Below are 24908 nucleotides of genomic sequence, written 5' to 3'. Positions count from 1 at the left end.
ATTCTCAATCTCTCACCTTTCTCTAGGATTAGCCCCCAAAACTCAAAATTTTAAAAAATTCCCTTTCCTTCAAGAATTCACTTTTCCCAACCTCTATTTGCAAACACCCTCGGGTCCACTTTAAACTGTCCATAGCTAGCAAAGTGTTCGTTCAGTGGATTAAAAACAGACATCTACTTTGTTAAACAGCACAAAGAATTTGCCAATATCTTGACCCTTTAGTAATATCTGCCTCTTCCCCAGTTTAGAAGGAAGGGGTTCTAAATAGCAATTTTTTGTCTCCTTTGGGCTTAGCAGGAGGATCGTGGTTTCAATTAAGATCTTCAGTAGACTCTCTAATTAAACAAGTCTTGGAAAGTCTTTGTTACATCCCTATCTAGTCCTTAATGCCTCTTTACATTATTTCCTATAGTAGTTTTAATATTCCTTTTTGATATTACCATAATTGGTTGCAGATTCTGATTCCCAGATTTTCTGTAATGTGACTGCCTCATAAAACAGTTTTGAGTTATGGGGTATTTATAACAAATGCCTTCTTTGTATAAGGAGACCAATTTTACCCTAGGCTAATTGGGTAAATTATTAAATCCTTAAAAATCCTTAAAGGACAAAATTGGGATTGTGCCTGCCATTTGCTTATGTATGTAAGTCATAGTTGCTATTAGGTTTGTATTGCATCCATAATCCCAAACTGCTCTAGAATGTTTACTCTAAAAGAGCAGGTTATCTTTCTTGTTCTCTCTGTATCCCCAGTGTCTGGCACTTAATGTATGTGCTCAATAAATATTTGTTGAATGAATAGATTTTCGGAGAGGGCCTTCTAGGGCTACCCTAATTTCTGGGAACAGCATCTCACCTGTCTCCCCCTCCTCCAGTTTTTGTTTTAATCATTCCTTGTGCCTAAACTGAGGGCTGTTCTTGAGTGTGTGTGGATTCTCTATGCTCACCTCCACTGTGAATCATGCTCACCTCATTGATAATGGAGAAATCTCTTACGTAAATGAAACTGACAGCAGATAAGGGTTCTTGGGCAGGTTGGGACGCAAAAAAGATCCAGAGGGTTATGGGGAGAAAGTGTTGGTTCATTTCTACAAGAGAACTGGTGGAAATGAAAAAAAGAGATACTTTAAACTTAAAAAAAAATCCTTAAAGGAAAGAATTGGGATTGTGTGCCATTTTTATATACCTGCATTATTTAGCATGGAATTGTAGAGAATTTTAGAGAATCATAGCCTAAACCACAACTCGTATTTCCTTATTTCCAGTCCAATCCTCTTTTTACTATATGAGAGACAAAAAGGGATACAAAATGAGGGCTGGGTTCAAGTTTGCCTGTCTCCCCATATACTAGATATGGGCCCATTCTGTTCCTCAGTTATCTTAACGTGGTTATAGAGATAATAGCCTCCACCTGTTAGGGTTGCTCTGAAAATTAAATGTTTATATATGTAATTTCCCAGATTTAAACACTCAGAAAATGTTTCAGTAAATGAATTGCTCACAAAAGAAAACTAAGGGCTTTTCCTGTATAAACAGTAAGAGTCAGATGTGTGATTTTTTTTTTTTTTACCGGTTGTATAGGGGTGCTGAAGTAGCAGCAGCCAAAGACCACAGAGTACCCCAAAAGAGGCCTGAAAACCAGACGCGCTGACGCTGAGTTGGAAATACGGCAGCAGCCGCGAGGGAATCCCGCCGCCCGCGCTGGCTCCGCCTCACTCTCCCCTAGTTGCTGACAGACATGTCGTCTCGCCTACCCCAGCCTCACATTTCTCATAATCCCGCCCTCCCCAACCTGATAGGTAGCAGGCTTCGGCCAATGGTGGCACACCGCCGTAGGCGCGGTAGCCAATCAGCGGTTGGGAGCCCGGAAAGGAGCGGGGCCGAGTTAGAAGCGGGTGACGCGGCCAGAGTGGTGCGGAGTGGCCGCGAAGGTAAGATGGCGGCGGTGCTTGCTCTTCATTTTTGCAGTTAGGCTGCTGTTTCGTCCCTTTTGCCCCTTCCGAGCTGCTCCTCTGCTTCGATTAGCATCGGGGTTGCTTTCCTCCTATAGGCTCCCAAGACCCAGATTCTCCGGTGCCCGGAGTCTTAGGACAAAATGGCGCTTGTACGGGCAGCCGAGGACAGGCAGGGCTCAGCCCTAAGCTTTGAGGCGGGCCGGGACAAAGGCCGTGTACTGGGAGGCGGAGGCGGGGCCCTGCGGCGCTGCTGCCTCCGCGTGGGGCGGGCGCTGGTGCTTCCCGCTAGAGCTGCGGGCTGTGCGAGTCCCTGAGATACTTTTAACGTGGTGGTTGTCGGGGTGGGTGCGGGCGTGGAGGGAGAAGTGGAGGGGAGGAAAATTCACTAATGCCTGGGGAGACCTGGCTGAGGGTAGTTACGGAGCATTACTTCTGTTTTTTAGAAACTACCCGCGGGCTGCCCGCATATTGTGGAGGATGAATTTTTGGAAAGGGTAAGGGCTTTTTTGGTCTTGTGTGTGATCCTGCAGGTTTTGGTATGAACAGGATTCGGATCCACGTCTTGCCGACCAATCGGGGGAGGATTACCCCAGTGCCCAGGTCTCAGGAGCCCCTCTCTTGTTCATTTACTCATCGCCCATGCTCGCAACCTCGTCTGGACGGGCAGGAATTTTGCATTAAACATATTCTTGAAGATAAGAATGCACCCTTCAAGCAGTGTAGTTATATATCGACGAAGAATGGGAAAAGATGTCCCAGTGCTGCCCCAAAGCCGGAGAAGAAAGATGGGTAAATATATGTAGATAATTTTGTTGTTTGTACTTTTAAAGTGAGAGCTGGATGGAGTATGATGTGGGTATGGGCACAGCTACCGAGTTTTTAGCTCACGTGCTTGTTAAATTGGGTTTATGACTATATCGTTGGCAAATAAAAAGGTGGAGACCGGAAGGAGACCACTTACAGTTGGGCCACTCAGTTCATCTCGTTGGATCTTTTCACTTATCTGTAAAATAAAGGGTTATTCTTAATCCTGGGATCCATGACTCTTTTGGCTGGGCCTGAACCTTGTTAAATAATACGCAAAATTGTATTTATGTGTATTTTTCTGGGAAAGGCTTCGTAGCTTTCATTATGTAAGCAAAAATATCCATGCAGAAGCATAATTTTGATAGATAATTCTGCATACACCTTTTGGTTTTAAAATTGTGTTCCACATCTTATTAACTAGTGTATTAATACTGAAGTAAAATGTAGAATTGCCTTCCAAAATCAGTTTTGAAAGACAAAAGTGGATCAGATTTCTTGTGAAATGATGTCAGCATTTTTATAGTGGGAATGTTTTGTTTGATGGATAGTGTACTAGATTATGCCACCTGCATTTCTCTTTAGTAATACTAAATGAGCTGACCATGGGCCAGTGAAATTACTCTGCCTCACTGGCCTTTTTAATGTATAAATGAAGATAATGATTATTTTAATTTCCTAAAAATGATCTAAAGATCTGCAACTATGGAAAGCACTGAATTCTTTCAAGAAGGAACCTGAGTATACAGTGTTAATATTTTGTCTCCTTAGGGTGTCCTTCTGTGCTGAACACGCCCGTAGGAATGCCCTGGCACTTCATGCTCAAATGAAGAAGACTGGTCCAGGCCCTGTGGGTGAAACACTCTTGTGCCAGCTGAGCTCATATGCTAAGACAGAGCTGGGGTCTCAGACTCCAGAAAGTAGTCGCAGTGAAGCCAGCCGAATTCTGGGTAAGGATCTTCTCCCCTAGAATGAAAAAGGAGGGAGAAAGTTAACAGAATTTATTTTGGTTGAGCACAGTGCCTTGAACATATATGGCACTTGATAATACAATATCATCGTTAATTCATTCCAGGATTGCTATGTTGTTCACGAATTCTTTTCAGTTTTAAGTAGTGTGTGCTTAGATTTACTTTCCTGAGTTTATGACTGTTTTCTTCATTGCTGTTTATATATTTTTCATCTTTGCTAGGTAAGGTAATTTCAGGAACCAAAAATAATTTTGAGTTGGACTTTCTGACCTTTTGAAGGCATGGTTGATTCATTTATGTTAAAAGTAATCTTACCTGGGTTGTATTTTTTTAAGCCATTTTTATTTGCCAGTATCTTTATACTACGTTATTTTAATTTGGTTTGATATGTTAAGTAATATAGTTTTGTGTGGTGGAGTTACAGAAATGGGAAGTCTTAATGGCTACTCTCCCTTCCTTGCCTTAGATGAAGACAGCTGGAGTGATGGGGAGCAGGAACCCATTACTGTGGATCAGACATGGAGAGGTGACCCTGACAGTGAAGCTGATAGCATAGACAGTGATCAAGAAGATCCCCTAAAGTAAGTTGTAACTCCACATAAGCTTTTAAATATTTTATGTAGTTACTATATGGAATGTATTGCATACTGTTGGTAGATTAATAACCTAGGAGGGTTGAAGATAGCTATTTGTGAGCAAAAATAGCTGTAAACTAAAGTGCCGTGGTTCATCACTCTTGCTTCAAAGCAGGATTTGATTCTCTTTTAGAAGTCTTTAATTTCAGAAAATTTTTGGACGTTAAATTATGCACTTGACCTTTTTACCTCGTTGCGCCCGAGGGAGCAAGATGGGTCACCAGCAGCTCTACTGGAGCCATCCAAGAAAATTCGGCCAGGGTTCTCGTTCTTGCCACGTCTGCTCAAACCGGCACGGGCTGATCCGGAAATACGGCCTCAATATGTGTCGCCAATGTTTCCGTCAGTACGCGAAGGATATAGGCTTCATTAAGTTGGACTAAGTGAACTTCCATGAGTGAATCATGCAAGCTAACTACCTTATAGCAGAAACAGTGTCAGCTCTTTGTACATAAAATAAAAAGGCTTTGATTATGGGGGGGAAAAATAACTTATGCACTTGAGAAAGTATAGGGGAGAAAATAGGAAATTTCTTGGACGTAGGAGTGGAGGTGGGTTGGATCAGTTAGAGAAGAGAAAATTGATGTGAATGGGTTCTTGGCTTAAACCACAAGAATAACAGTGATTGTATTTGAATAATTACTTTTTTTGCAAAGTTACATTTTAAAGTGTTTTTTTTTCTTAAGAAAAATAAAAAAGTATTCCAGCGTTTCCTTTTTTCCTAATTTCATGCCTAAGAAAGAGAAACATTTAGAAACCAGGAAGTGAGTAATCAGCGTAATTATATTCCACTAAGGTTCTGCTCTTCACTTAACCTGCGATCGATCACCTTAGGAATTGTAGAAACATAAAAACATTGCCACTCTGAAGTCTCATGGTTCAGGTTTAGTTTAGTTTGCCCCCACCTCCCCCCGCTCTGATTTCTGTCTCTTAACACTTCCTACTCACAGTTTAAGAAGTACTATAAATAGTAGGAGGGGGTAATGAATTTCTGTACTAGACTGTGTTGAACTTAAGTTAGAATAGTGTTTTCTTCGTTATCTTGGATTCTGAGGTTTATAAGACGTCACTTAGGGTTACGTTTTCTGAGTAGAATCATTTCATCTATTTCTCTCAAGTAATTTCAGTGTAGTCACCTATTCAGGAAGTACTTGTTTGGAAAGGCTCTAAGTAGTTTGAAAAGGAATGTTCTCTTAGTAGTAACTTTGTACTAAGCATATATATTTTTTATTTTTCATTGTGCTTCTAGAAATGCTAACCTTGCTGCTTTGAAAAGGTGTATACTCTGTAGAGTTACAGAATGACTTCATTGAAGTGTGGTAAACACTCAGGTTTGAAGGTTCAGAAACTTGATTTCGTCATTAGTAATCTAGAGCAGATCAGTCACTAGGGGACACATTCATGCTAATTTATAATTTACAAGAGACTGCTATGTAAATCAAAATACCAGTTAATATTATGAGAAGTATAAATGCTAAAAGGACTTGGTACTTGATGTCAGTTTCTCCTAAAAGGAACATTCAAAAGGGAAAATAAAACCTCAAATACGTACAAGTATTAGGCAATGAAATATAAGGCTTTCCTTAATTATCTTGGTGGGATTATCCAAGAAAATTTTTGACCCACTGAAATATATGTATTTTTAGAAATGTAAATAGACGTTAAATGTCTGCTAATATTTAATTTATTGTGTTTATTGTTTTAAATACACATAACATAAACTTCACAATTTTAACCATTTCCCCCCTCCCCCGGTTCAAGCCGTTGTTTCTCAGTCTAGTTGTGTAGGGCACAGCTCACTGACCCATGCTGGTGTTCTGAGTCTTGCGCTACCCGCCGGCTGAGGCAGTCGGTCACCAGCCACTCATGCTGGCCACACCGGCTGCTCCTGGCAGCACACGGTAGCCCATGGCAGCTCACGCCGACCTCCGGCTGCTCACAGCAGCCGAGCTCCAGGGAGAGCCGTTTGTTCACAGTCATAGCTGTAGAGGACGCAGCTCACTGGTCCATGTGGGAATCGAACCGGCAATCTCGGCGTTAGGCGCACAGCGCTCCAACCACCTGAGCCACTAGGCCAGCCCCAATATTCAATTTATTAACACAGTTACATATTACTATCTTGTTATATTTTAATACAAGTGTTTAATGAAATTCTTTAAAAATTTTCATCTTTGGTGCAAGTGTTTGTTATTACTAGGCCCACTTTTGAATCAATAATTGATAGCATATATGTTCACTTGCTTGTTTCAGAAAGGGTACTTTTTGTATTTGCAGTAATGGCATTAGGGATTTTATCCTAGGAATTACTTTTGGCATAGTTTGTTCTGCCTTGTAGATATACAGAGGGTGCCAAAAAAGTATACATGTTTTAAGAAAGGAAAACTGTATTAAAATTGTAATACTCAATATGTACCAGTAACAAAAGATGAATACAAGTCACGTTTGACATCTGCAATTATGCTGTGCTACCTGCATTTCCCTTCAGTGATACCAAACGAGCTGACCTTGGGCCAGTTACATTACTGGCCCAAGTGGTGCTCACAGTGGTTACCATCAGCTCCAGGTACTTCTGATTACGGCGAACTACTGCTTGAGCAGCGTTGAGCAGTGTCCACTTATATACATTTTTTTGTTTCGTTTTGTTTTAAAGATTTTATTGGGGAAGGGGAACAGGACTTTATTGGGGAACAGTGTGTACTTCCAGGACTTTTTTCCAAGTCAAGTTGTTGTCCTTCCTTTCAGTCTTAGTTGTGGAGGGCGCAGCTCAGCTCCAGGTCCAGTTGCTGTTGCTAGTTGCAGGGGGCGCAGCCCACCATCCCTTGCGGGAGTTGAACCAGCAGCCTTGTGGTTGAGAGGACACACTCCAACCAACTGAGCCATCCAGGAGCTCAGCAGCAGCTCAGCTCAAGGTGCCATGTTCAATCTTAGTTGCAGGGGGCGCTGCCCACCATCCCTTGCGGGACTTGTGTTGAACCGGCAACCTTGTCGTTGAGAGCCCACTGGCCCATGTGGGAATCGAACCGGCAGCCTTGGGAGTTAGGAGCATAGAGCTCCAACCGACCGCCTGAGCCACCGGCCTGCCCACTTAGATACTTTTTTTTGGCACCCCCAGTATATATGTGATTTCCCTCAAAGTAACCATTTACTTAAATGCTTTGTAAAAAGTAATCTTTAAAGGCTTGTTTATAGCAACGTCCAACAGGTGAAATTTTAGCTTAGTCCAACAGGTGAAATTTTAGCTTAAGAGTAACTGTTAAATCTTTCACAGTTAACTGTTAAATCTTTTTAAAAAATAAGTTTTGTCCTATGACTTCAGCAAGCATCCAGAACTTGTTTTGGTAATGGTCATTTCAGATTATTGAGTCTTCATTGTTATCAAAATAAAGAAATTTGAGAGAATACTTTTTAGTAAGACTATTTAATGGAATATAAGTTGACACTCTTGAAGATGAATTGTAACAATAAAACTTTTGACTTGTATTTGCGCATATCACAAGGGGAGTTAGTCAACTAATGGTGACTGTCTAGAACATCCTTCTATAAATAAATGACCCATTTGTCACATTAACTAGGCACTCACAGTAGTCAAGGTGCTCTCACCCCTACCCAAAATGATTTGTAGAAATTCTAATTGTAGTGTCTTCCCATTTATAAATTCTAGTTCCCAAACTGTTGGTTAAATCTCTTCTGATAGGGTACAGTGAAATTAATTTCATTTTAATAAACTTGATACTTAGATTAAGGCCTCAGTATTTCAGGGTTGCGGATACAGCCCATTTTCCTGAGGACATAAGCTAGTCACCTTGTTTAAACATTAGGTATTTTTAAAACCTATCCACATTTCCTGATAGTCTTGGATTTTGTTATTTCTGTAATTTGCTGAATTGATTCTTCACTTTTTGGTTCTTAATTTCTGTTCACTTATTTTTACTTCAGAGTATTTTGTAGTTCTACTTCTTTTATACACAGGTAGTAATTGGTTCTTATTTATATTTAAGAAAAAGCAGTGGCTGAGATTACGTGCTTTCAGTCGTAAAGTTAATTTTATTTATTCAGTGACTTCTTAATAGCTAATTTATTTTTTTTTATTGTGTGAGGTACTTTTCTTTTAACAGCTAATTTTTTAAGAAAGCCTAATTTTTGGATTTAAAATTAGTTTGATTAATTTATGTGTATTGCCTTTTAAGGGAAGTAATTTTTACTAAGTCAAAATACGAGAATATCAAGTCGGTATATATTTAGCTTGCCCTTCTTGTATATATAATAATTATACAAGACAAAGGGAACTAAAAATCTTTTAAATTTGCAGTTTATCTTTTAATTTTGAGTTAAATCAGAAGCAGGAAATAGTCTGGTTAAACTGCCTTTTAACTCATTTGCTTATGTGACCTCATTAATCACTAGAATAACTTTGTTAAAAGTTCTGTTTATTGGCAGCAGAATTTAATAAATGATACAGATCGTTGATCTTTAGCAATCAGGGTTAACCCAGGGTACTCTATTTTGAGACTATTATCAAGAAAAGAAGCTGCGGACAGTGACTAGCCATTGTGACCAGTGTTTGAGGGCTCATGTAAACTCTAATACAGTAGTGTATGTTTAAATTAGAAGTTGTAATTGTTTATCTTTTGTATTTTAATTAAAATATATTAAGATACATACTACTATATCAAATGTTTTTAAGTTGTCCTGACTGGTAAGTGATTTTTTTGTATTATTAGATGGAATAAAAATGTAGATTAATAAAAATTTTGTATGTTCTATAGCTTCACTTTTTAAACATAATGCAAATAACTGGGAAAAATAATGAAACATCTTCCCTTCCTCAAATTGTGAGATCATAAATTAATGTCCATTCTTGGAGATTTGCTTTTTCTTTCTTTTTAGTAACAGAACTTGAGTGGTAAAATGTGTGAAAAGAGTCCTGTTAACAAAGCGATTGTCTCAGCAGTCACTGCTTATTAAATAACAAACTTAAGTGTAATCTCTACCCTTTTCTCCTTTTACGCTTGGGTTTTATTGTGCTTTCTTATGCTTTGCTGAATTCTGTGTTATTCCAGACATGCTGGTGTCTACACAGCTGAAGAAGTGGCCCTGATTATGCGTGAGAAACTAATTCGTTTACAGTCTTTGTACATTGATCAGTTTAAACGACTTCAGCATCTGCTCAAAGAGAAGAAGCGACGTTACTTACATAATCGCAAAGTGGAACATGAAGCTCTAGGCAAGTTTTATGCCAGTTCCAACAAGGTATTGTAGGTTTAACATGTGAACCCACATGTTGGCAGTAGTTAGATTTATCTGTGTCTGGGTATCTGGAGTGGAGGAGAATTTGCTTTTGAAACTGCCTGTCTCATTGCCAATGACTTTTCTGTTTACTTCTTGTTAATTAGGAGACGTGTCCTTGATTGGTTTCTTGGCAGCTAACATCTTGACTGTTGTGACTCTCCAGGTAGTAGTCTCCTGACTGGCCCAGAGGGACTTTTGGCCAAAGAACGAGAGAACCTAAAGCGTCTAAAATGTCTTCGGCGGTATCGTCAGCGCTATGGAGTGGAAGCCTTACTGCACAGGCAGCTGAAGGAACGCAGAATGCTGGCCACAGATGGTGCCGCCCAGCAGGTAATTTGTGTGTATACCTCTAGGTATACACGTTTGCTTTATTTACAAGGTTAGGGTAATTGTCAAAACACTGCTGTGCACGGTCTTGGCTCTGACCTCTGACTTATTGGATGTACAGTATATTGAAAAGAGCACCTACCTGGAAGTCTGGAGATACGGGTTCTAGTCTCAGGTCCCTCTCCTCTGACCAGTTCTGTGCCTGCACTGATAACTTCTCTGGGCCGCTATTCTCATCTGCAAATTCAGGGGTTGCCATAGATTTCTCAGTTCTTTGGTTCAGAAATTCTTCAGAAATAGGGACAGGTTGTAGAAAGTGGGAAAATAGGTAGAATAATAGGAGCAATGAATGTTGGGTAGTAAGGTTGATAGGAAGCACAGTTAAGTGATCATTCTTAAATTTGTTTCTGAAGTCCTTGGTCTCTGCTTCAATAAGAGTAATTGCATTTTTATCTTTTATTTGTTGAGGCTCCACATAAGATTACAATTTTGCAAAGGGTTCTGCTAAAAGATAAAATAGTTTGAAAACCATTAGGCTATATTACACTTGTATAATACGGAGAGTGAATTTCAAATTAAGGTTAACTCTATTTGGGCATGAGATTTTTAATTTATTTTTTCCTTTTTTATACTGGGGGTGCCAAAAAAATGTACACAGGTGGACACTTGGGTCAACGTTGCTCAAGCAGTAATTCGCCGTAATCGGAAGTGTCTGGACACTGATGGTAGCCACTTGAGCACCTCTTATAATTGCAGAAGTCAAATGTGACTTGTATTAATCTTTTGTTATCGGTACATATTGAGTATTATAATTTTTATACAGTTTTTGTTTCTTAAAATGTGTGTACATTTTTTTGGCACTCTGTAGTATTGGTGGATAAATTTGAATGTTGAATTTTACAGCTTTTAAAGATGCGCTTTTCTTACATGTTATAATTATTCTCATAGATAATTGATTGTATTTTTTTGTTTTATCTGTTTTTTCCATTTTAGGCACATACCACTCGTTCCAGTCAGAGGTGCTTGGCTTTTGTGGATGATGTTCGTTGTTCTAATCAGTCTCTCCCAATGACCAGACACTGCCTTACCCGTATCTTTTTACTCTGTTCAGTTTGCTAGCTAGACTGAAGGCTAGTGGGAATTTCTGATAGTTTATTTAATAGAAGGTCTTTATTTTCCTTTGGCCCTGAATCAAGGCCAGCAGTTTGCTGAAGCTGTTGGTTTCAAGCAGGAGCCTAAAGAAATGTCTTTCTATGGTCTGTTGGCCATTTCAGAATTTAGAAAATGTAATGGTCAATTCATTAGAAAGAAACATCTGAGACCTTGGTGATAGATGTGGGCTAATATTTATTAGTAGTCAGTTAATACTGGGATCCCAAAATACAGAGATCCCCAATTTAACTTGGTCATTAGAGTTGTAATACTGTTAAATCTAATTATTACAAAAAGACTGTCGATTTTCTACCAATAACAATAGGATAATTCTGAACTGTGGGCTTCCTTTGAGTATTATCCTTTTATATGGTTAAGGCTCTGACTTGTACTCATTCAAATTGGAAACTTAACTGTTTCCAAAAATGGGATGATTTCCCCCCAATTAATTTGTCTTTCAACAATCTAGCACCTTTTGATTCTGCTATGGGACTACATTTACTATTGAGCTACAAAACTTTTTGAGCTATTTATTAGATTGTGAAAGTATATCTTTATTATGAACATTGATTGAGAAAGTTACTTTCACTGTAAAATATTTGTTAAATACAATGATCTTCATGATATGAAAGGAATAAATCTTGCTGGATTTGCCATTCGCCTGGCAAGAGATAAAACATTTGGAAAATAAAATGTTTTTATTTGTTTCTGTTTTTTTTAAATAGGAAGAGAAGGAGAACCTTCTCTTGGTCTTTTGAAAGGAAGACTTGATTTTTTCTATTCTGTTTATTAAATATTTTACCAACTTATTAATTATTGCAACAAGTGTCTGCTAAAGGATTACTGTCCTTAATGTATAAAATGCTTGTGCAAAGTAACTGAAAACTAAAGGTAAATGCTTAAAACATAATTGGGCAAAGGCTATATATATGGATAGATTTAAAGTAGAAGTGGCTGATAGTTGAATAGTGCTTATCATTACTATAAATAAATGAAATAAACAAAACAAATTTTTTTAATCTATAAATTTGATGTATGATATTTAATGACTGAGAATGAATTTCAAAGGTTGGCGTTGATGTGGTGAAAACGCACCCTTTTAAACGCTGCCAGTGGGAATATAAAATGGTACAGGCTTTTTAGAAAGCAGTTTGACAATATTTATATTCTTTTGATGTCATAATGTCATCTCTGGGAATTTATTTTAAGGAGATAATCAAATGCAGACCAGTATTTTTACATAAAGTTTCTCCAACTGGAGACAGCCTTAAAATTTTCAGAGATGGGGAATAGGGAGGAAAATTGTGGTACAACATGATACGGAGTATGTTCAGGCATTAAACATATTTAACAAAGTTTATGAATGACGTAGGAAAATGTTTGATAGTAACAAAAATAGGATATGGAATTCTGTAGAGTATATTTTAAGTACATGGAACTAAATATTGGGAGGGAATGTAATAGAAATTGACTTTTGGGACGGTGGGGTTGTGAATGCCTTTTGTTCCACTGCTTTGTATTTCTCAGGTTTTCTTCAGTGAGCTTGAAATACTTTATAAGGCAAAAAACCCAATTTACAGGTATTAAGGAGTATTTTAGACTTTTCTTTATAGTACCATACTCAATTTATTAGAATATTAATATTTTAAAAATCAAAGTTGAAAATGAAATGTATTTGAAAAGAGAAGGGAAGTATTTTTTTCTTTTATGCTCTTTTCCTTTCCACTCCATAGTTGCCTAAGTCACTTACCCTTCCTTAAGTCCTTATTTCAGAGCAAGATGCGACTGCCATTGGTGACCTGTTAACTCTTTACTCTGGTCTAATGGAGACAGCACTGGACTGAAAGTGAAGCACCCACACTCTAGTTGTAGGTCAACCATTCCCTTCTCTGTCTTTGTTGTCCCCATCTGAAAGGAAAGGGGGTGGAGGAGGATGGGGTGGGGAGGGTTTTTCCAGGATATGTGGTATTAAGTAAGACTTGGGAAAGTCCTTTGAATTCCATGAAAAAAGTTTTGATTAAAACATTTAATGGATTCACATTTTAACTACTAATAATTTCAAGAAGATTGGGTTTCTTAAGCACATAGAGACTGCAAATCTGTTCCCATTAGATTCATGTTTGTTCATTTGATTATCCAATGAATATTTATTTACTTTGTACTATTAATAGTTGATGTTCTTTCAGAGTAGTGGTTCTCAGCTGGGGGCCATTTTGTCCCCCATTGGGCAATGTGGAGACATTTTTGCTTGTCATAACTTGGTTGGGGTGCTACTGACATCTAGTGGGTAGAGGCCAGCAATGCTGCTAAATATCCTACAATACACAGGACAGCCCATGCTGTTAATGCCACGGTTGTGAAACCCTGCCTTAAAGTTTAGCAATTTCTAAGAATGAATTGAAAGAAATGGCTTTATTCAAGAGTTTTTGTTTGGTTTAAAAATTACAATGTACATTAGATTTTTTTTAGTTTTTAAAAATTACCTTAAAATTTTGAGGATAAAAGTTACCCATAATTTCATAATCCTGGATACAGTTTATAGAAAATTATGCTTTTTTTAATTTAAAAATAGGCCCAAATTTGAAATAATAGGAAAATAACCATATAGCTAGGATTTCAAGAAATGGTAATACTTAATGTAAAATGTATTTCATAGAGTAACTTGAACTAGAATGTTATTTTATCTAATCATTTCAATTTCTATTCATCCTATAGAGCTTCTTTACCAATTGGAAATAATAGCCCTTTTCTGCTTCTAGCCTTAATGAAAGTTGTTAGAGCTCCTGGAGTACTTTCTTTCCATGGGCCCTCATAAGCAAAATTATCCTTTTCCCTTTTGGGGATCATAACAGGACCCCCCTACACTAACACCCCTCACCCTGCACCCATCTAAAAAAGGGGCATGGGAATGTATTTTTACTTTCAGGATATGATAACTAGTTACTATTACTAAGGGCTTCCATTTTTCCTAGTCCCCTGCTGCTTTAAAGAAATTTATCATGTCAACATTTTGGAATGTTTAAAAAGTTTTAAAAAGGTTTAAAAAGTTTTTGCAAACTTTTTGCCATACTGCTTAGTGGAGCAGATATAACATGTCTCGACTCTTGGAAGGGGTTGGTAGAAGCCACTGCATTTGAATAGAAGAATCTATTGCATTTGTCATGACATGTTTCTTCTGAATAGGTGCAGATTCCTAGGATTGTTATTGCTGTTGGCTTAGCACTGTGTTTTCAAGGGTTTTGTGTTTGACCCTATAAGGGAGAACAAGATTAATGTCTCTAGTTTCAATGACTAGGATCTTGAAACGGAGGTTGAGAACTAGTTTTAAATTACTGGTAGAGCTAGAATTAGATGCTAGTAAATGACACTTAATTTTGAGAAGTAACTTTAAAAGTTGCTGACTGCATTTGGTTCTGTATCAAATGTAACCATTTACCTTGTGTAGTCCAGACTTTGGGTTTTACATGGCAGACACCTCTATTTTGTACCTCCCACAGATGCATTTTATTTTCCTTGACCATTTTTCTACAGATATTTGTCAGGACACGAATCAGGTTCTCTTCAAATGCTGCCAGGGGTCTGAAGAGGTGCCCTGCAACAAAGCAGTTCCTGTAAACCTCTCTGAGGATCCCTGCTGCCCACTGCATTTCCAGTTGCCTCCTCAGATGTATAAGCCCGAGCAGGTACTGTCTGTGCCAGACGATCTGGGAGCCGGCCCCATGGATCTGTACTTGAGTGCTGCTGAGCTTCAGCCCACTGAGAGTTTACCTCTGGAGTTCAGTGATGTAAGTTAGAGAAGCTCTGCTCTGGTTGGCCCGTGAGGCAAGGCCTTATTTATTAATGGTGAGAATAGGTTCGTCTTTTGTGATTAGGAGAGTTGATAAAGTGTTTGAAATTCTATATGTATGGTTGTATTTGTATGTTAGCTATTCATTTAGAGACAGTTTAAATTGGCAGAAGTTTTTCTGAGGGAATAAGGGAAACTATAAACTAATTGAAGTTGGAAAGTCAAGATATGGTTGGATTTGATGTAGCCAGGAAATATGGTACCCATCCGTAAGGTGAATGATTCACTAGAATCTTAGTCATACAAGTGAGTTCTGATGTCTACTCTTGACGGTGTAAACTTGCGTTTCGGCTCTGTAGTCAGGGTTTTCGTTTTCAGATTAATGAGTCTGCCAAGAAATGAGTCTGAACTTACCTGTGGTTACTGTTTTTCATTTTTGATATGTTATCACATATTTTGTGAACGGACTAGAACAACAGTGATCTCCCTGAGTACTTACTTTTACAGTCTTCTAAGTATATATGCTACTCTACCTTTTCCAGCTTGTCCCTCAATTGGCCCCAGCCCATAAACCCAGCTCACATTTTGTTTCCCTAATTAGTACTATCTACTGTTTGACTTTAGGGATCAATTGACAGTCCATCTCTTGTTGGCACTTTACTTAATCTTTAGCCTTCTGGATAAAGATCTTCATTATTTTGAAAAAAAAATCTGAATTTCATAATAAAGGTATTTTGTATATAACCGTGACATGTTTAAGGTGACAGATCTAAATGGAAAATTCAATATAGGTTGCAAGATTGTTTGCTAGGGGTGGAAGTAAGATTTGGGTGGCCTCAAGGATATTGCTCACTAAAAAGATATATTAGAGCAGGGTTAATATCTGAAAAAGAAAAAGTGGCATTAAGAATAAATTGATTGCAATTTTTCCCCATAATTTCTCCCCTTTTTTGGGGGTTATATACAGTCTATAGGTATATTAAACTTCTGGTTTTTATTCATTTATAATACTATAGTTTTTGTTATAATCCTGATTATTATTGCTTTTTAAAAATTTTATTTCACACAGATTCATAGAGTATGAGAATTAAAAAGTGACCTTAGAGGGGCGGCCGGTTAGCTCAGTTGGTTAGAGCGTGGTGCTCTTACAACAAGGTTGCCGGTTCGATCCCTACATGGGCCACTGTTAGCTACGCCCTCCACAACTAGATTGAAACAACTGCTTGACTTGGAGCTGATGGGTCCTAGAAAAACACACTTAAAATAAAAGTTAAAAAAAAAAATACAGGTGACCTTAGAAATTATATGTTCCAGTGTTTCCCAGATTTTTCCAGTGAGATTATATTGAAGAGAGTAAATGAATAGATAGCTGTAAATTGATAGGGACAGATTTTTGTCTACTTCCTTCATTTTACATGTGAAGAAAACCCAGAGAAATGCTTTTACTTTTTTAAACTTAGTAACATGAGGAGCTTTATAGGGTCTAAAAAATAACCTAATAACCACTGTATCACCAAATTCTCTTCAAATGTTAATGTATGAATATAGAAACTAGTACATATATATTATATACTAGGTTATTAATGTTTATGTCATTTGATTGTTAATTCCTAGGGACATTTATGTTTTGACCATTTTGCTTTTTCCTCTTTTACCTGTTTTTGCTTTGTTTTAAATGTTTTCTTTCTCAAATCTTTGATAATCTAGATTTAAGAAAATGTGACTGTCCTAATATGTTTGAAGATTATATACTTGTTTGCTCTTTTTACTTAAAATATTTACATAAAATATTAAAGATTGTAAAATGTGGTCTCAAGGCAAAAACTGTCATTTAAGGAATTTCAATTTAAATACTTTGAAATACATCATCAAATCTGTTAATCCTTATATGTGGCATGGATTTCTTAAAGAATGTCTGAGAAGTAACCTTATTTTTGAGAATCCAGTGGGTTTTTAAGATGTACCTTTGTTAGAGGTAAAAATGATAAACAGTTACCTATTTGTAATTGATCATCTATTATGTTAATGTACTCATATTAATGTACTTTCGATAAACCACATTGGTCATTAAAAAAATACTATTTTATTCTTAACCTTAAGAAGTAAGAATTCTCCAGAAAATGTTGAAACAAAATTCAGTTTTAGAAGACAATTTTTGCCCTCCCACAAATTCTGGATATATTTATCAGTATAAAATTTTGCTGGGAAAAAATGATTTCTTGATTTTTATGAATTTCACCAAGCAATCTTTTTACCTATGTTCTGCTTTAGATATCATTTCTATAACTTGTTAATAACTTCTTGTAACTTGATTCATGGGAGGGCTAGGTATTGAATATTAACATGGGTGAAAATTCAGCTTTTCATTCTGGATATTACACTTGCCTGTTTTCTGTGCTTCGATCCAGGGATGTCTGGCAAGTAACAACCTAATACCTTAATCCTGTTACTTTGACATTGCTCTTTTTTGTGTTTATGGTGTTTGAGCTCTTTTTGAGATCAGAACAAAAGTGGATTCTCAGTGTCTTGATGCTTGTGTCTCTAAGCATTCCTGCTGGTTGGTAGGCATTTCTGCTGATTGTTTTTTCCTCTCTTATTTTAGGTTCCTTTCCCCAATTTTAATTCTTGTAAACAGACAACACTGAATATGTGAGAAAAGCCTTTTCAGTATCTATTTTCCTTTGAAAACATTTCCATACCATTATCATCATGAGACTTGGAAAACTTGCCTCACCACTTAAATGGGTTATTTTAAATTCCAAGTTAATTATTTATATAATAATTGTGCGTAGTAAAATAATTGGAGAAAATAGTTCACTGTCTTAACGGTGTGAGAACACTGGTTTCTGTGGATATTACAGAAGTTTCTAACACATCTGAAATGAATGTAGCCGACTGTATCCTTTTCCCTCTGTTTCTGCTTAAATTGAGCAGCTTTAAATTCAGTATGTTCTTGATGTATATTCTTTTTTTTACCTTAATTGTAAAGATGTGATTCTCGCTTTTGGTGATTAGCACACCCAAGGAAGGGAAAGGATTTCAAACTCTTACTCTTATTCAAAAGCATAGAACTAAGTAAGCCTCTCATGAGGCTAGATTACTAGAAACATAGAGCCTCTATAAAGTGGATTGGGCATAGGGGACTATAAACCCTTGGGTAATTTTCACTCTTAGGCGGGAGAGTTTAACAGTAGACTCTCAGAAACTGGTGGCATGAAAGTCAGTTTGACACATTGTCTGAACCTTTGTAATGCTGTAGGCCCTGAATCAAGACCAGTGGTTTGTTGTAGCTATTGGTTTCAAACAGGAGCCAAGAGCAATGCCATCCTGTGTTCTGTTGGCTATTCAGGACCCCAGTGGGAATGGCCAATTCAATTGGAAGAAACAGTCTGTAGACAGTATTTTTTTAGCTGAGCATTTGGACCATGTGAAGTTTAAGCATCAGGGACTTACTTTGTGGGAATACGGCCTTAACCAAAATAGTATTTTGTACCCATGAAGAGGAACTTTGAGGTTTCTGTCTGTCTTTCTTTCCTCTCTCCTTCTCCTTGTCTTGCTCCCTGGCTTGCTTTGTGCCTGTTAGGACATTAATCAAGCAGTGTCACACTGTCCATCTTTTAAGGCAATATTTTAATTTGAAGTTAGGCTGATTTGTTCATAGTAGATTCACCACTGGTGAACTTAGGTATTGATTACAGTTAGTCTTAGAATATGCTTTCTAAAAAAATAAATATTGTGGTAAAGTACTTTTAACATAAAATTTACTGTTTTAACTACTTTTAAGTGTACAATTCAGTGGTATTAAGTACATTCACATATTGTGCAACCATGACCACTGTCCATTTCCAGAACTTTGCAAACAGCCCAGAGAGACTCTGTACCCACTAAACTACAACTCGTACTTCCCCTCTCCCCTGACCCCCTGGTATTTTCCTATTTAAAAAATACACTTTTGAAAACTACTGTAGTGGTCCGTGTTTTATACTCAGCAGCAAAAAAAATATCTTAGTGCTTTTAGATCTTATCCCATTTGTTGGACATTATGGGAAAATCTTTTAGTTTTTTGGTTCAAGGTGGGTAAGGGGTGAATTGCTTTGAGGTTTGCTGAAAACTGTACTAGGTTTAGCTAATTCGTTTCTTTGGTACTGCTGATAGGCTTTTCTCTTTTCTTTTCCTAGGACTTGGATGTCGTGGGAGATGGTACACAGTGCCCTCCTTCACCCTTGCTTTTTGATCCTTCACTGACCCTTGAAGATCATTCAGTCAAAGACATTGCTGAAGGCACAGTGGATATTTTGGCAAGTGAAGAACAATCGCAGCCAGGCTTCCCTCACTAGTGACCCCAGCCAGGCGGCGGCGGGTTCCTTGATGGCTCCACTAGCATGTGCTCCCAGGGAGCGGGGTTGTCATCACCAGACTATAAAGGTCCCCCCAGATGGCAGTCTCCAGATGGGCTCTTAGAATACTTAATGTCCCCTGGTTCTCATAGCTCAGAGAGCAGGACACACATTTATTTAGTTAACTAGAAAAGATCGAGACAAAGAATCTAGGTAAATTGTTCCTTTTAAAGGAGTGTTCAACTCTGGAATTGTTTTCCTCATAAAGCAAGGATAAGTAAAGTGATTTGGCATCTTTCTTTGCGCCTTGGGTGGGATACCCATGGCCCTGACTGAAGACCAGCAAGTACACTATGGTTGTTGGTTTCAAGCAGAGGCCCAAAGGACCATCTTCCTGTGATCTATTGGTTGTTCTGGAACCTCAGCAGAGAATGGCTATTTCATTTGGAAGAAACAACCCATAGCTCTCCTTCCCATTGGGAGAGTTAGGAAAGCTGCAAGTAATGACTTCTGATTTCAGGATCAGGGACAGTTAAGTATGGGGAAGAGCCACTGCCCAGAGTTGTTTTATTTTTGCTCTCTTGTTCTTGTTGCTATGATACATGGCATTGATAAGTCAGATTCATGCTTCAGACCACAACAAATGAATTTGTAACCAAAGCGACTTTCTTTTAACAGGGCCAGATGCAGATGGCCGGAGATGGATGCAGATCACAGGGATCTCGAAATTCTGAGAAAGGCTCTGCAGCATTGCCTCCGAGTGGAATGGCTACTGCAAATGGGAAGCCAGAACCCACTTCTATCAGTTGATAGTTTTGGGGGGAACCATTTGACTTTGGAGGATTTGAATTTCCTGTTCTTTAAACAAGTACTTCTGACCATCTCTCACTAAAGGACAACCCAGACCCGTTTGTTCTTCTTCTGGGTTACTGAATGCTGTAGTCAAACATACACCAAATTTTGGGGGAAGAGACCAAGTGTCTAAAAGTTGTGGGTGTCTTCCCACTCTGGGCAAGGAAGAGAGACAGAGGTGAATCTGCTGCTGTGATTGAGCAAATATTTGGGACTTTGTGCCTAAGAGGAGACATCTTTGTAGGGGGATTTCCCACGTCTTGGGACAAATCTACATAGGTGTTTAGGTGGGAGCTGTGTACCCTTGGGATAGTGATGGACCCAGTGACTCATTCCCGCTGTCTAACAGGCTGCCTTTTAACCTGTTCTCACCTCTCACCTAATTAGGTGATAATGAACCACCTCCTCCCAGTGAATAGCCCACAGCATTCCTCTGGCTTCTAACCTATGTACATTTCTGTAGTGACTGTCTTAATGTAAGATACCACAAGAAGTTGTTATATATAGTTTCTATTAAATGTTAAAATGTTCGAATATATAAAACCATCACTTAAATGCATGTTTTGTTTGTATTTGAAAGTACATATTTTTTGGGGGGAGGGGGTACTTAGGGAGCTGTCTCTGATGGGAAAGGGAAAACAGGACAGATAGACTTCCATCCCAAGAGGTGAATACATTTTCAGTGACTGACTTTGGTTTTGGTTTGCAGGATACGATAAAAACCTGTAAGAAGTAAAAGGAAAGGGGAGGGACTTCCTTATTAAAGCCTACCGTTCCAAATATCTTCCTTTTCACTCTCCTCTGTGCTCCCTACTTCCACTCCCATTTCTATCTCACATTGTCTGATTATCATTTTAAAATACTTTAGGGCTAGTAATGATGTATACTATTTATATCTCCCAGAGATATAATGAGCCTGATGCTGGATCACAGCGAGAGGCAGAAATCGTCAGGATGATTTTGATGATGAATCTAAAGGTACGGTTAAAATAGAAGTTCACTTAGGGTTAAGTTACCTATGCTCGAAGTTGTCCGTTTCTATAATGCTTATGACAAGGAGGCCAAAAGATTACCTTCTGTTAGGAATTGAGCTGAGGAACAGAGGCATTTATGTAGTTACACCATCACCTTGGCTTTAGTTTAAATATCTACATCCAGAGAATGGTCAGAAGTAACTCAGGAGGTCCCTCAGATGAATTCCTGAGATCTTCAGTAGTACACTCTTCTCTTTTTCAGTTTGTGGTTCCCACTGTTTTCTTGTTTAGTACTTTTTATACTTTATACACAAGGCAAGCATAACAAACAAGAACATGTCTGCTCCTGCAACAGGATTAGAAATTAGAATATGCTCTTCCTGTTTTAAAAAGTGATCTACAAACCACTAGCGTCCACCCATCACTCAAGGTAATTTGTGAATTAACAGGCCCAAGAGCACTTTTTTGGATGGAGGGGGCAGGAAGTGGAGGCCAGGGAATCTGCATTCTTAGCACCCCAGAAATTTCGATGGCCACTTTGCAAACCCAGCAGCAGTGCTGAGTTGAGAAGGCCACATACAGCTGCCACTCCTCCAAAGTCCTGGCTTCTATTAGGCACAGGAAAAACATGAAGCTTTGGTAGGAAGAACCTCCGGCTACACTATGAGAAAGTCTGCTGGCTGATTAGCAAAGGTTCCCTGTTCGAAGAAATGGCCTAGTACCCCTTCTATGTTCAGTCGTAGCCCCCTAAGGGTAGCAGTCTAAGGGAAGGGTGGCCTCTGACACCTTGTAGATCAAAAGGTGGGGGAGCTGGAGGCTGTTAACTACAGTAGATTCTCTTGAAAGGAGCTTTGGGTGGTGCATGTTCACAATTCCTGAGGGGCCTCTTAGGAAGAAGGTTAGGGGGATGAATAACAACTATTGCAATTTGGCTTGGGGGTACAGTTTGTCAGCTCCCTCCACTAAACATTCTAAATTCCCGTCATCCTTGGCTGTCAACGCTGGTGGGTCTTGGTAGCTTACCTGGTGGTGTGAACTGAACACTCCCGAGGAGTCTTGAGCCTTTGGTGATCACGCTTCTCAGGTCAGGGTTGCTGCACGTGTCCAGTTGCAGTTGGGTGGTGGAGTACCAAGCTGCACCTGTGGTAGGAAAAGCATCTCCCAAAATGTCCATATCCTAATCCCTGGGTCCTGTGAACATGTTACCTTATGTTACCTGTGAACATGGCAAAAGGGACTATAGGCATGGTTAAGATTAAGGGCTTTCGATGGGGAAAGGATCCTGGATTATTTTGATGGGCCCAATCGAATCACAAGTCCTTAAAAGTGGAGAACCTTTCCCAGCTGTGATCAGAGACAAATGACAGTGTGAGAAGGATTCTGGTGGTTCTGAGAGGTGGGGGGACCTTGTACAGGGACCAGGGAGAGGTATCTAGTTGCTGAATAATGGCCCCCAGCTGACAGCCTGCAAACAATCAGACCTCAGTTCTATACTGCAGGAGACTTGAATTTTGCCAACACCTGAATGAGTAGGAAACGGACGCCCCTAGAGCCTATAGAAAGGAATGCAACCCGCCAATACCTTGATTTTAGCCTGGAGACACCTGTTCTGGGCTTCTAACCTATAGAACTGTAAGATAACTCATTTATGTTTCTTGAAACCACTAAGTTTGTGGTAATTGGTTATGGCAGCAACAGAAAACAATGTAGCACCCAAGTAGATGACCTGGGTTTTGCCTAATCCTATTGTATAAAAGAAGCTCTACTTCCTCCTGCTGATCAATTTTCCTGCAAAAGTGGGGTGCTACTTTCCTGCTAGTTCTTCAACAGTTTCAAGTGGCCTGGTGCCTGCTGTAACTTACAGCTCCACTGGATCTTTGCTATATCTCCTGGCAAAGAGTGCACCCCTCTTTGGGAGCAGGACCTTACAGAGCCTAAAGTGTGGGAATAACCCAGTGGCTCACTGGGTATGATAAATAGGGCTACTCTGCTTCCATCCCTTTGTCCAGAACCCATTTATTCTTCCCAGTGGAATGTAGCACTTTACATAGAGATCTCTGATTTAGGGTATGTATTGTATCCTGAAGGATTGCACCCTTCGTTGTAAAGTATTTCCTCCAAGCTGGTGTTTCGATTGTATTTTCAATAGGCTGTTCCAGGGACCCCTGAGGCCAACGCTTCTGGATGCTGCAGTATGTGATACGACCAGTGGGTCACTCCTTTGCTCTGCAGTGAATTCCATGTCAGGTGCCATGTGTGTGAAATTTCATGCCTGTGATTCTGGCTAGGGTTCTGTGAGCAGGAAAGGTGAAACCTATACCTGAAATACATAGCCCTGTGAGGATGTACTGCTCGCTCTTCTATGATGGAAGGGGCCCAATACATTCTACCTACTACCAAGAAGACAGCTGATGGAGTCGAGGAGTAGTGCCATAACGGGCTCAAGCTGGGTATTTTTACCCTCTGGCTGGTCGGTGGGCCCAGCGCCCAACTTCAGTGAGCTGGTGGAAGGGCCCCCAGTGTGATGTAGGACCATGATGACTTGCAGTTTCTGGGTATCAGTGTCAGACCTATGTCTTGAAAGGACTGAGTATTTCCCTTTTCCCAGTATATAGTCACCCAAGTAACTGGGGAAGTAATGAGGGACTCACTACAGTGCATAGTGTCTTCCTACATGGGAGGAGTGCCAGCTCTTGCTAGGGTGTGAGGGTCATCTCTGCAAACTGAGGGTTCAGGGAAGTTTGCAGAGCCAGTATTCTCAGGGGCGTCTACCTAGGTGTCTTCATCCCGTATTCTATGGTCCTAGGTTTTTCCAGTCGGGCCCTGGACCTTAGTGGAACAGTATAACCTTGGCTGAGCATTTAAGCTTCTTTGAAGTTCAACTCTTACTAAGTCCTTAGCCTGCTCCTCAGCTGTGTCTCCTCTTAGGCTGCAGATGATAAGGGCCTCCTTTTAAGGAACCCCTCTGGCTCTCCTGCTACCCTATTAAATTTAGCTGGACATGATATCCCCAGAACTTACTAATATATAACTGGAAGTTTGCACCTTTTGATTACCTTCACCCTGACATCCACCAATCTGTTCTCTTTCTATGAGTTTAGTATTTTTTTAGATTCTGTGTCTACGTGAGATTATACAGTATTTGTCTTTCTCTAACTCACTTCACTTCGCATAATGCCCTCAAAGATCCATCCATGTCATTGCAAACAGGATTTTCTTTCTCTCAGGGAGACTTGTGACCGGTATGTGGCTGGGGTAAAGAGAGGTTGATGCCTTCGGATTCCAGCAACCAGAGAGAATGTAATGGGCAAGAGCTCATAGTCTCAGTTTTCTTTGATATCTAGCTCAAAGTTTCCTCTAGTAGTGACAATATTTTGTGAATTTCTTTCATTTTCTTAATCCTTTGGGGTCCCCAAGTGGCTCAGCTGCCTACATCCCACAGCCTGCAATAATTGGCCACCCTGGTTTTACAGCCGGGTCACTAGGACTGTTACCATCCTGGTATCATCAGGCAGTACCACCTGGCCTCACTGTTGAGCCCCCATGGATGGTTGGATTTGAGGAGCGTATCTAACTTTTCTCACACCCAGTCTGCTTGGTTCCAACACATTCTATCTCTGTTTCACAGCTTAGTGAATGGCGTATCATCCACCCAGTGACCAAACTGGAAGCCTAGCCATTATCCCTCTCTTCTTCTCCCACATCCAGTTGATCACTATCACAACTCTTCCTTCAAAAAAAAAGGAGCTCAACTTTAATTTTTAGGACAGATGTTTTATTTGATTCAGCAGCTCTGAGGTAAGCTACTTCAGTGTCCTGCTTTCT

General features: G+C 39.3%; 2 protein-coding genes and 3 non-coding genes across 7 annotated transcripts; all 5 read left to right on the top strand.

The window, feature by feature from the left end:
- The first annotated feature begins 1849 nt into the window (after window positions 1–1849).
- On the top strand, window positions 1850–20658 carry KANSL2 (KAT8 regulatory NSL complex subunit 2). 3 transcript variants are annotated; one of them, XM_033116221.1, is made up of 10 exons: window positions 1850–1931; window positions 2486–2744; window positions 3531–3709; window positions 4197–4311; window positions 9426–9589; window positions 9818–9984; window positions 10975–11071; window positions 14665–14816; window positions 19099–19218; window positions 19936–20658. In XM_033116221.1, exons 2-10 carry the CDS (start codon window positions 2494–2496, stop codon window positions 20065–20067), a joined length of 1377 nt encoding a protein of 458 aa, XP_032972112.1. In that variant the 5' UTR covers window positions 1850–1931; window positions 2486–2493; the 3' UTR covers window positions 20068–20658. The 3 variants fall into 3 exon arrangements, with proteins under 3 accessions (XP_032972112.1, XP_032972111.1, XP_032972113.1); XM_033116220.1 differs by having other exon boundaries at window positions 14665–14918; XM_033116222.1 differs by having other exon boundaries at window positions 1870–1931; window positions 2399–2744; window positions 14665–14918.
- On the top strand, window positions 4409–4790 carry LOC117028076 (40S ribosomal protein S29-like). The gene has a single exon (XM_033116223.1). It carries the CDS (start codon window positions 4536–4538, stop codon window positions 4746–4748), a length of 213 nt encoding a protein of 70 aa, XP_032972114.1. The 5' UTR covers window positions 4409–4535; the 3' UTR covers window positions 4749–4790.
- Window positions 11162–11298, top strand: LOC117029485 (small nucleolar RNA SNORA2/SNORA34 family). The gene has a single exon (XR_004424224.1). It is a non-coding gene; the product is annotated as a small nucleolar RNA SNORA2/SNORA34 family (small nucleolar RNA).
- Window positions 18177–18310, top strand: LOC117029486 (small nucleolar RNA SNORA2/SNORA34 family). The gene has a single exon (XR_004424225.1). It is a non-coding gene; the product is annotated as a small nucleolar RNA SNORA2/SNORA34 family (small nucleolar RNA).
- On the top strand, window positions 19580–19716 carry LOC117029487 (small nucleolar RNA SNORA2/SNORA34 family). Its single transcript, XR_004424226.1, has one exon. It is a non-coding gene; the product is annotated as a small nucleolar RNA SNORA2/SNORA34 family (small nucleolar RNA).
- Window positions 20659–24908: the final 4250 nt, after the last annotated feature.

This window comes from Rhinolophus ferrumequinum, chromosome 10, assembly GCF_004115265.2.
Source record: "Rhinolophus ferrumequinum isolate MPI-CBG mRhiFer1 chromosome 10, mRhiFer1_v1.p, whole genome shotgun sequence".
Classification (NCBI taxonomy): domain Eukaryota; kingdom Metazoa; phylum Chordata; class Mammalia; order Chiroptera; family Rhinolophidae; genus Rhinolophus; species Rhinolophus ferrumequinum.
Note: the sequence above shows the minus strand (reverse complement) of the source record. Positions and strands in the feature narration are given on the sequence as shown.

Excerpts from the sequence above, each read along its gene's own strand:
- KANSL2 (XM_033116220.1), top strand. The coding sequence starts at position 2,494 with ATGAACAGGATTCGGATCCACGTCTTGCCGACCAATCGGGGGAGGATT. Across the intron at positions 2,745-3,530 it reads AAGCCGGAGAAGAAAGATGG|GGTGTCCTTCTGTGCTGAAC; the intron begins GTAAATATATGT and ends TTGTCTCCTTAG. Across the intron at positions 3,710-4,196 it reads TGAAGCCAGCCGAATTCTGG|ATGAAGACAGCTGGAGTGAT; the intron begins GTAAGGATCTTC and ends TCCTTGCCTTAG.
- LOC117028076 (XM_033116223.1), top strand. The coding sequence starts at position 4,536 with ATGCACTTGACCTTTTTACCTCGTTGCGCCCGAGGGAGCAAGATGGGT.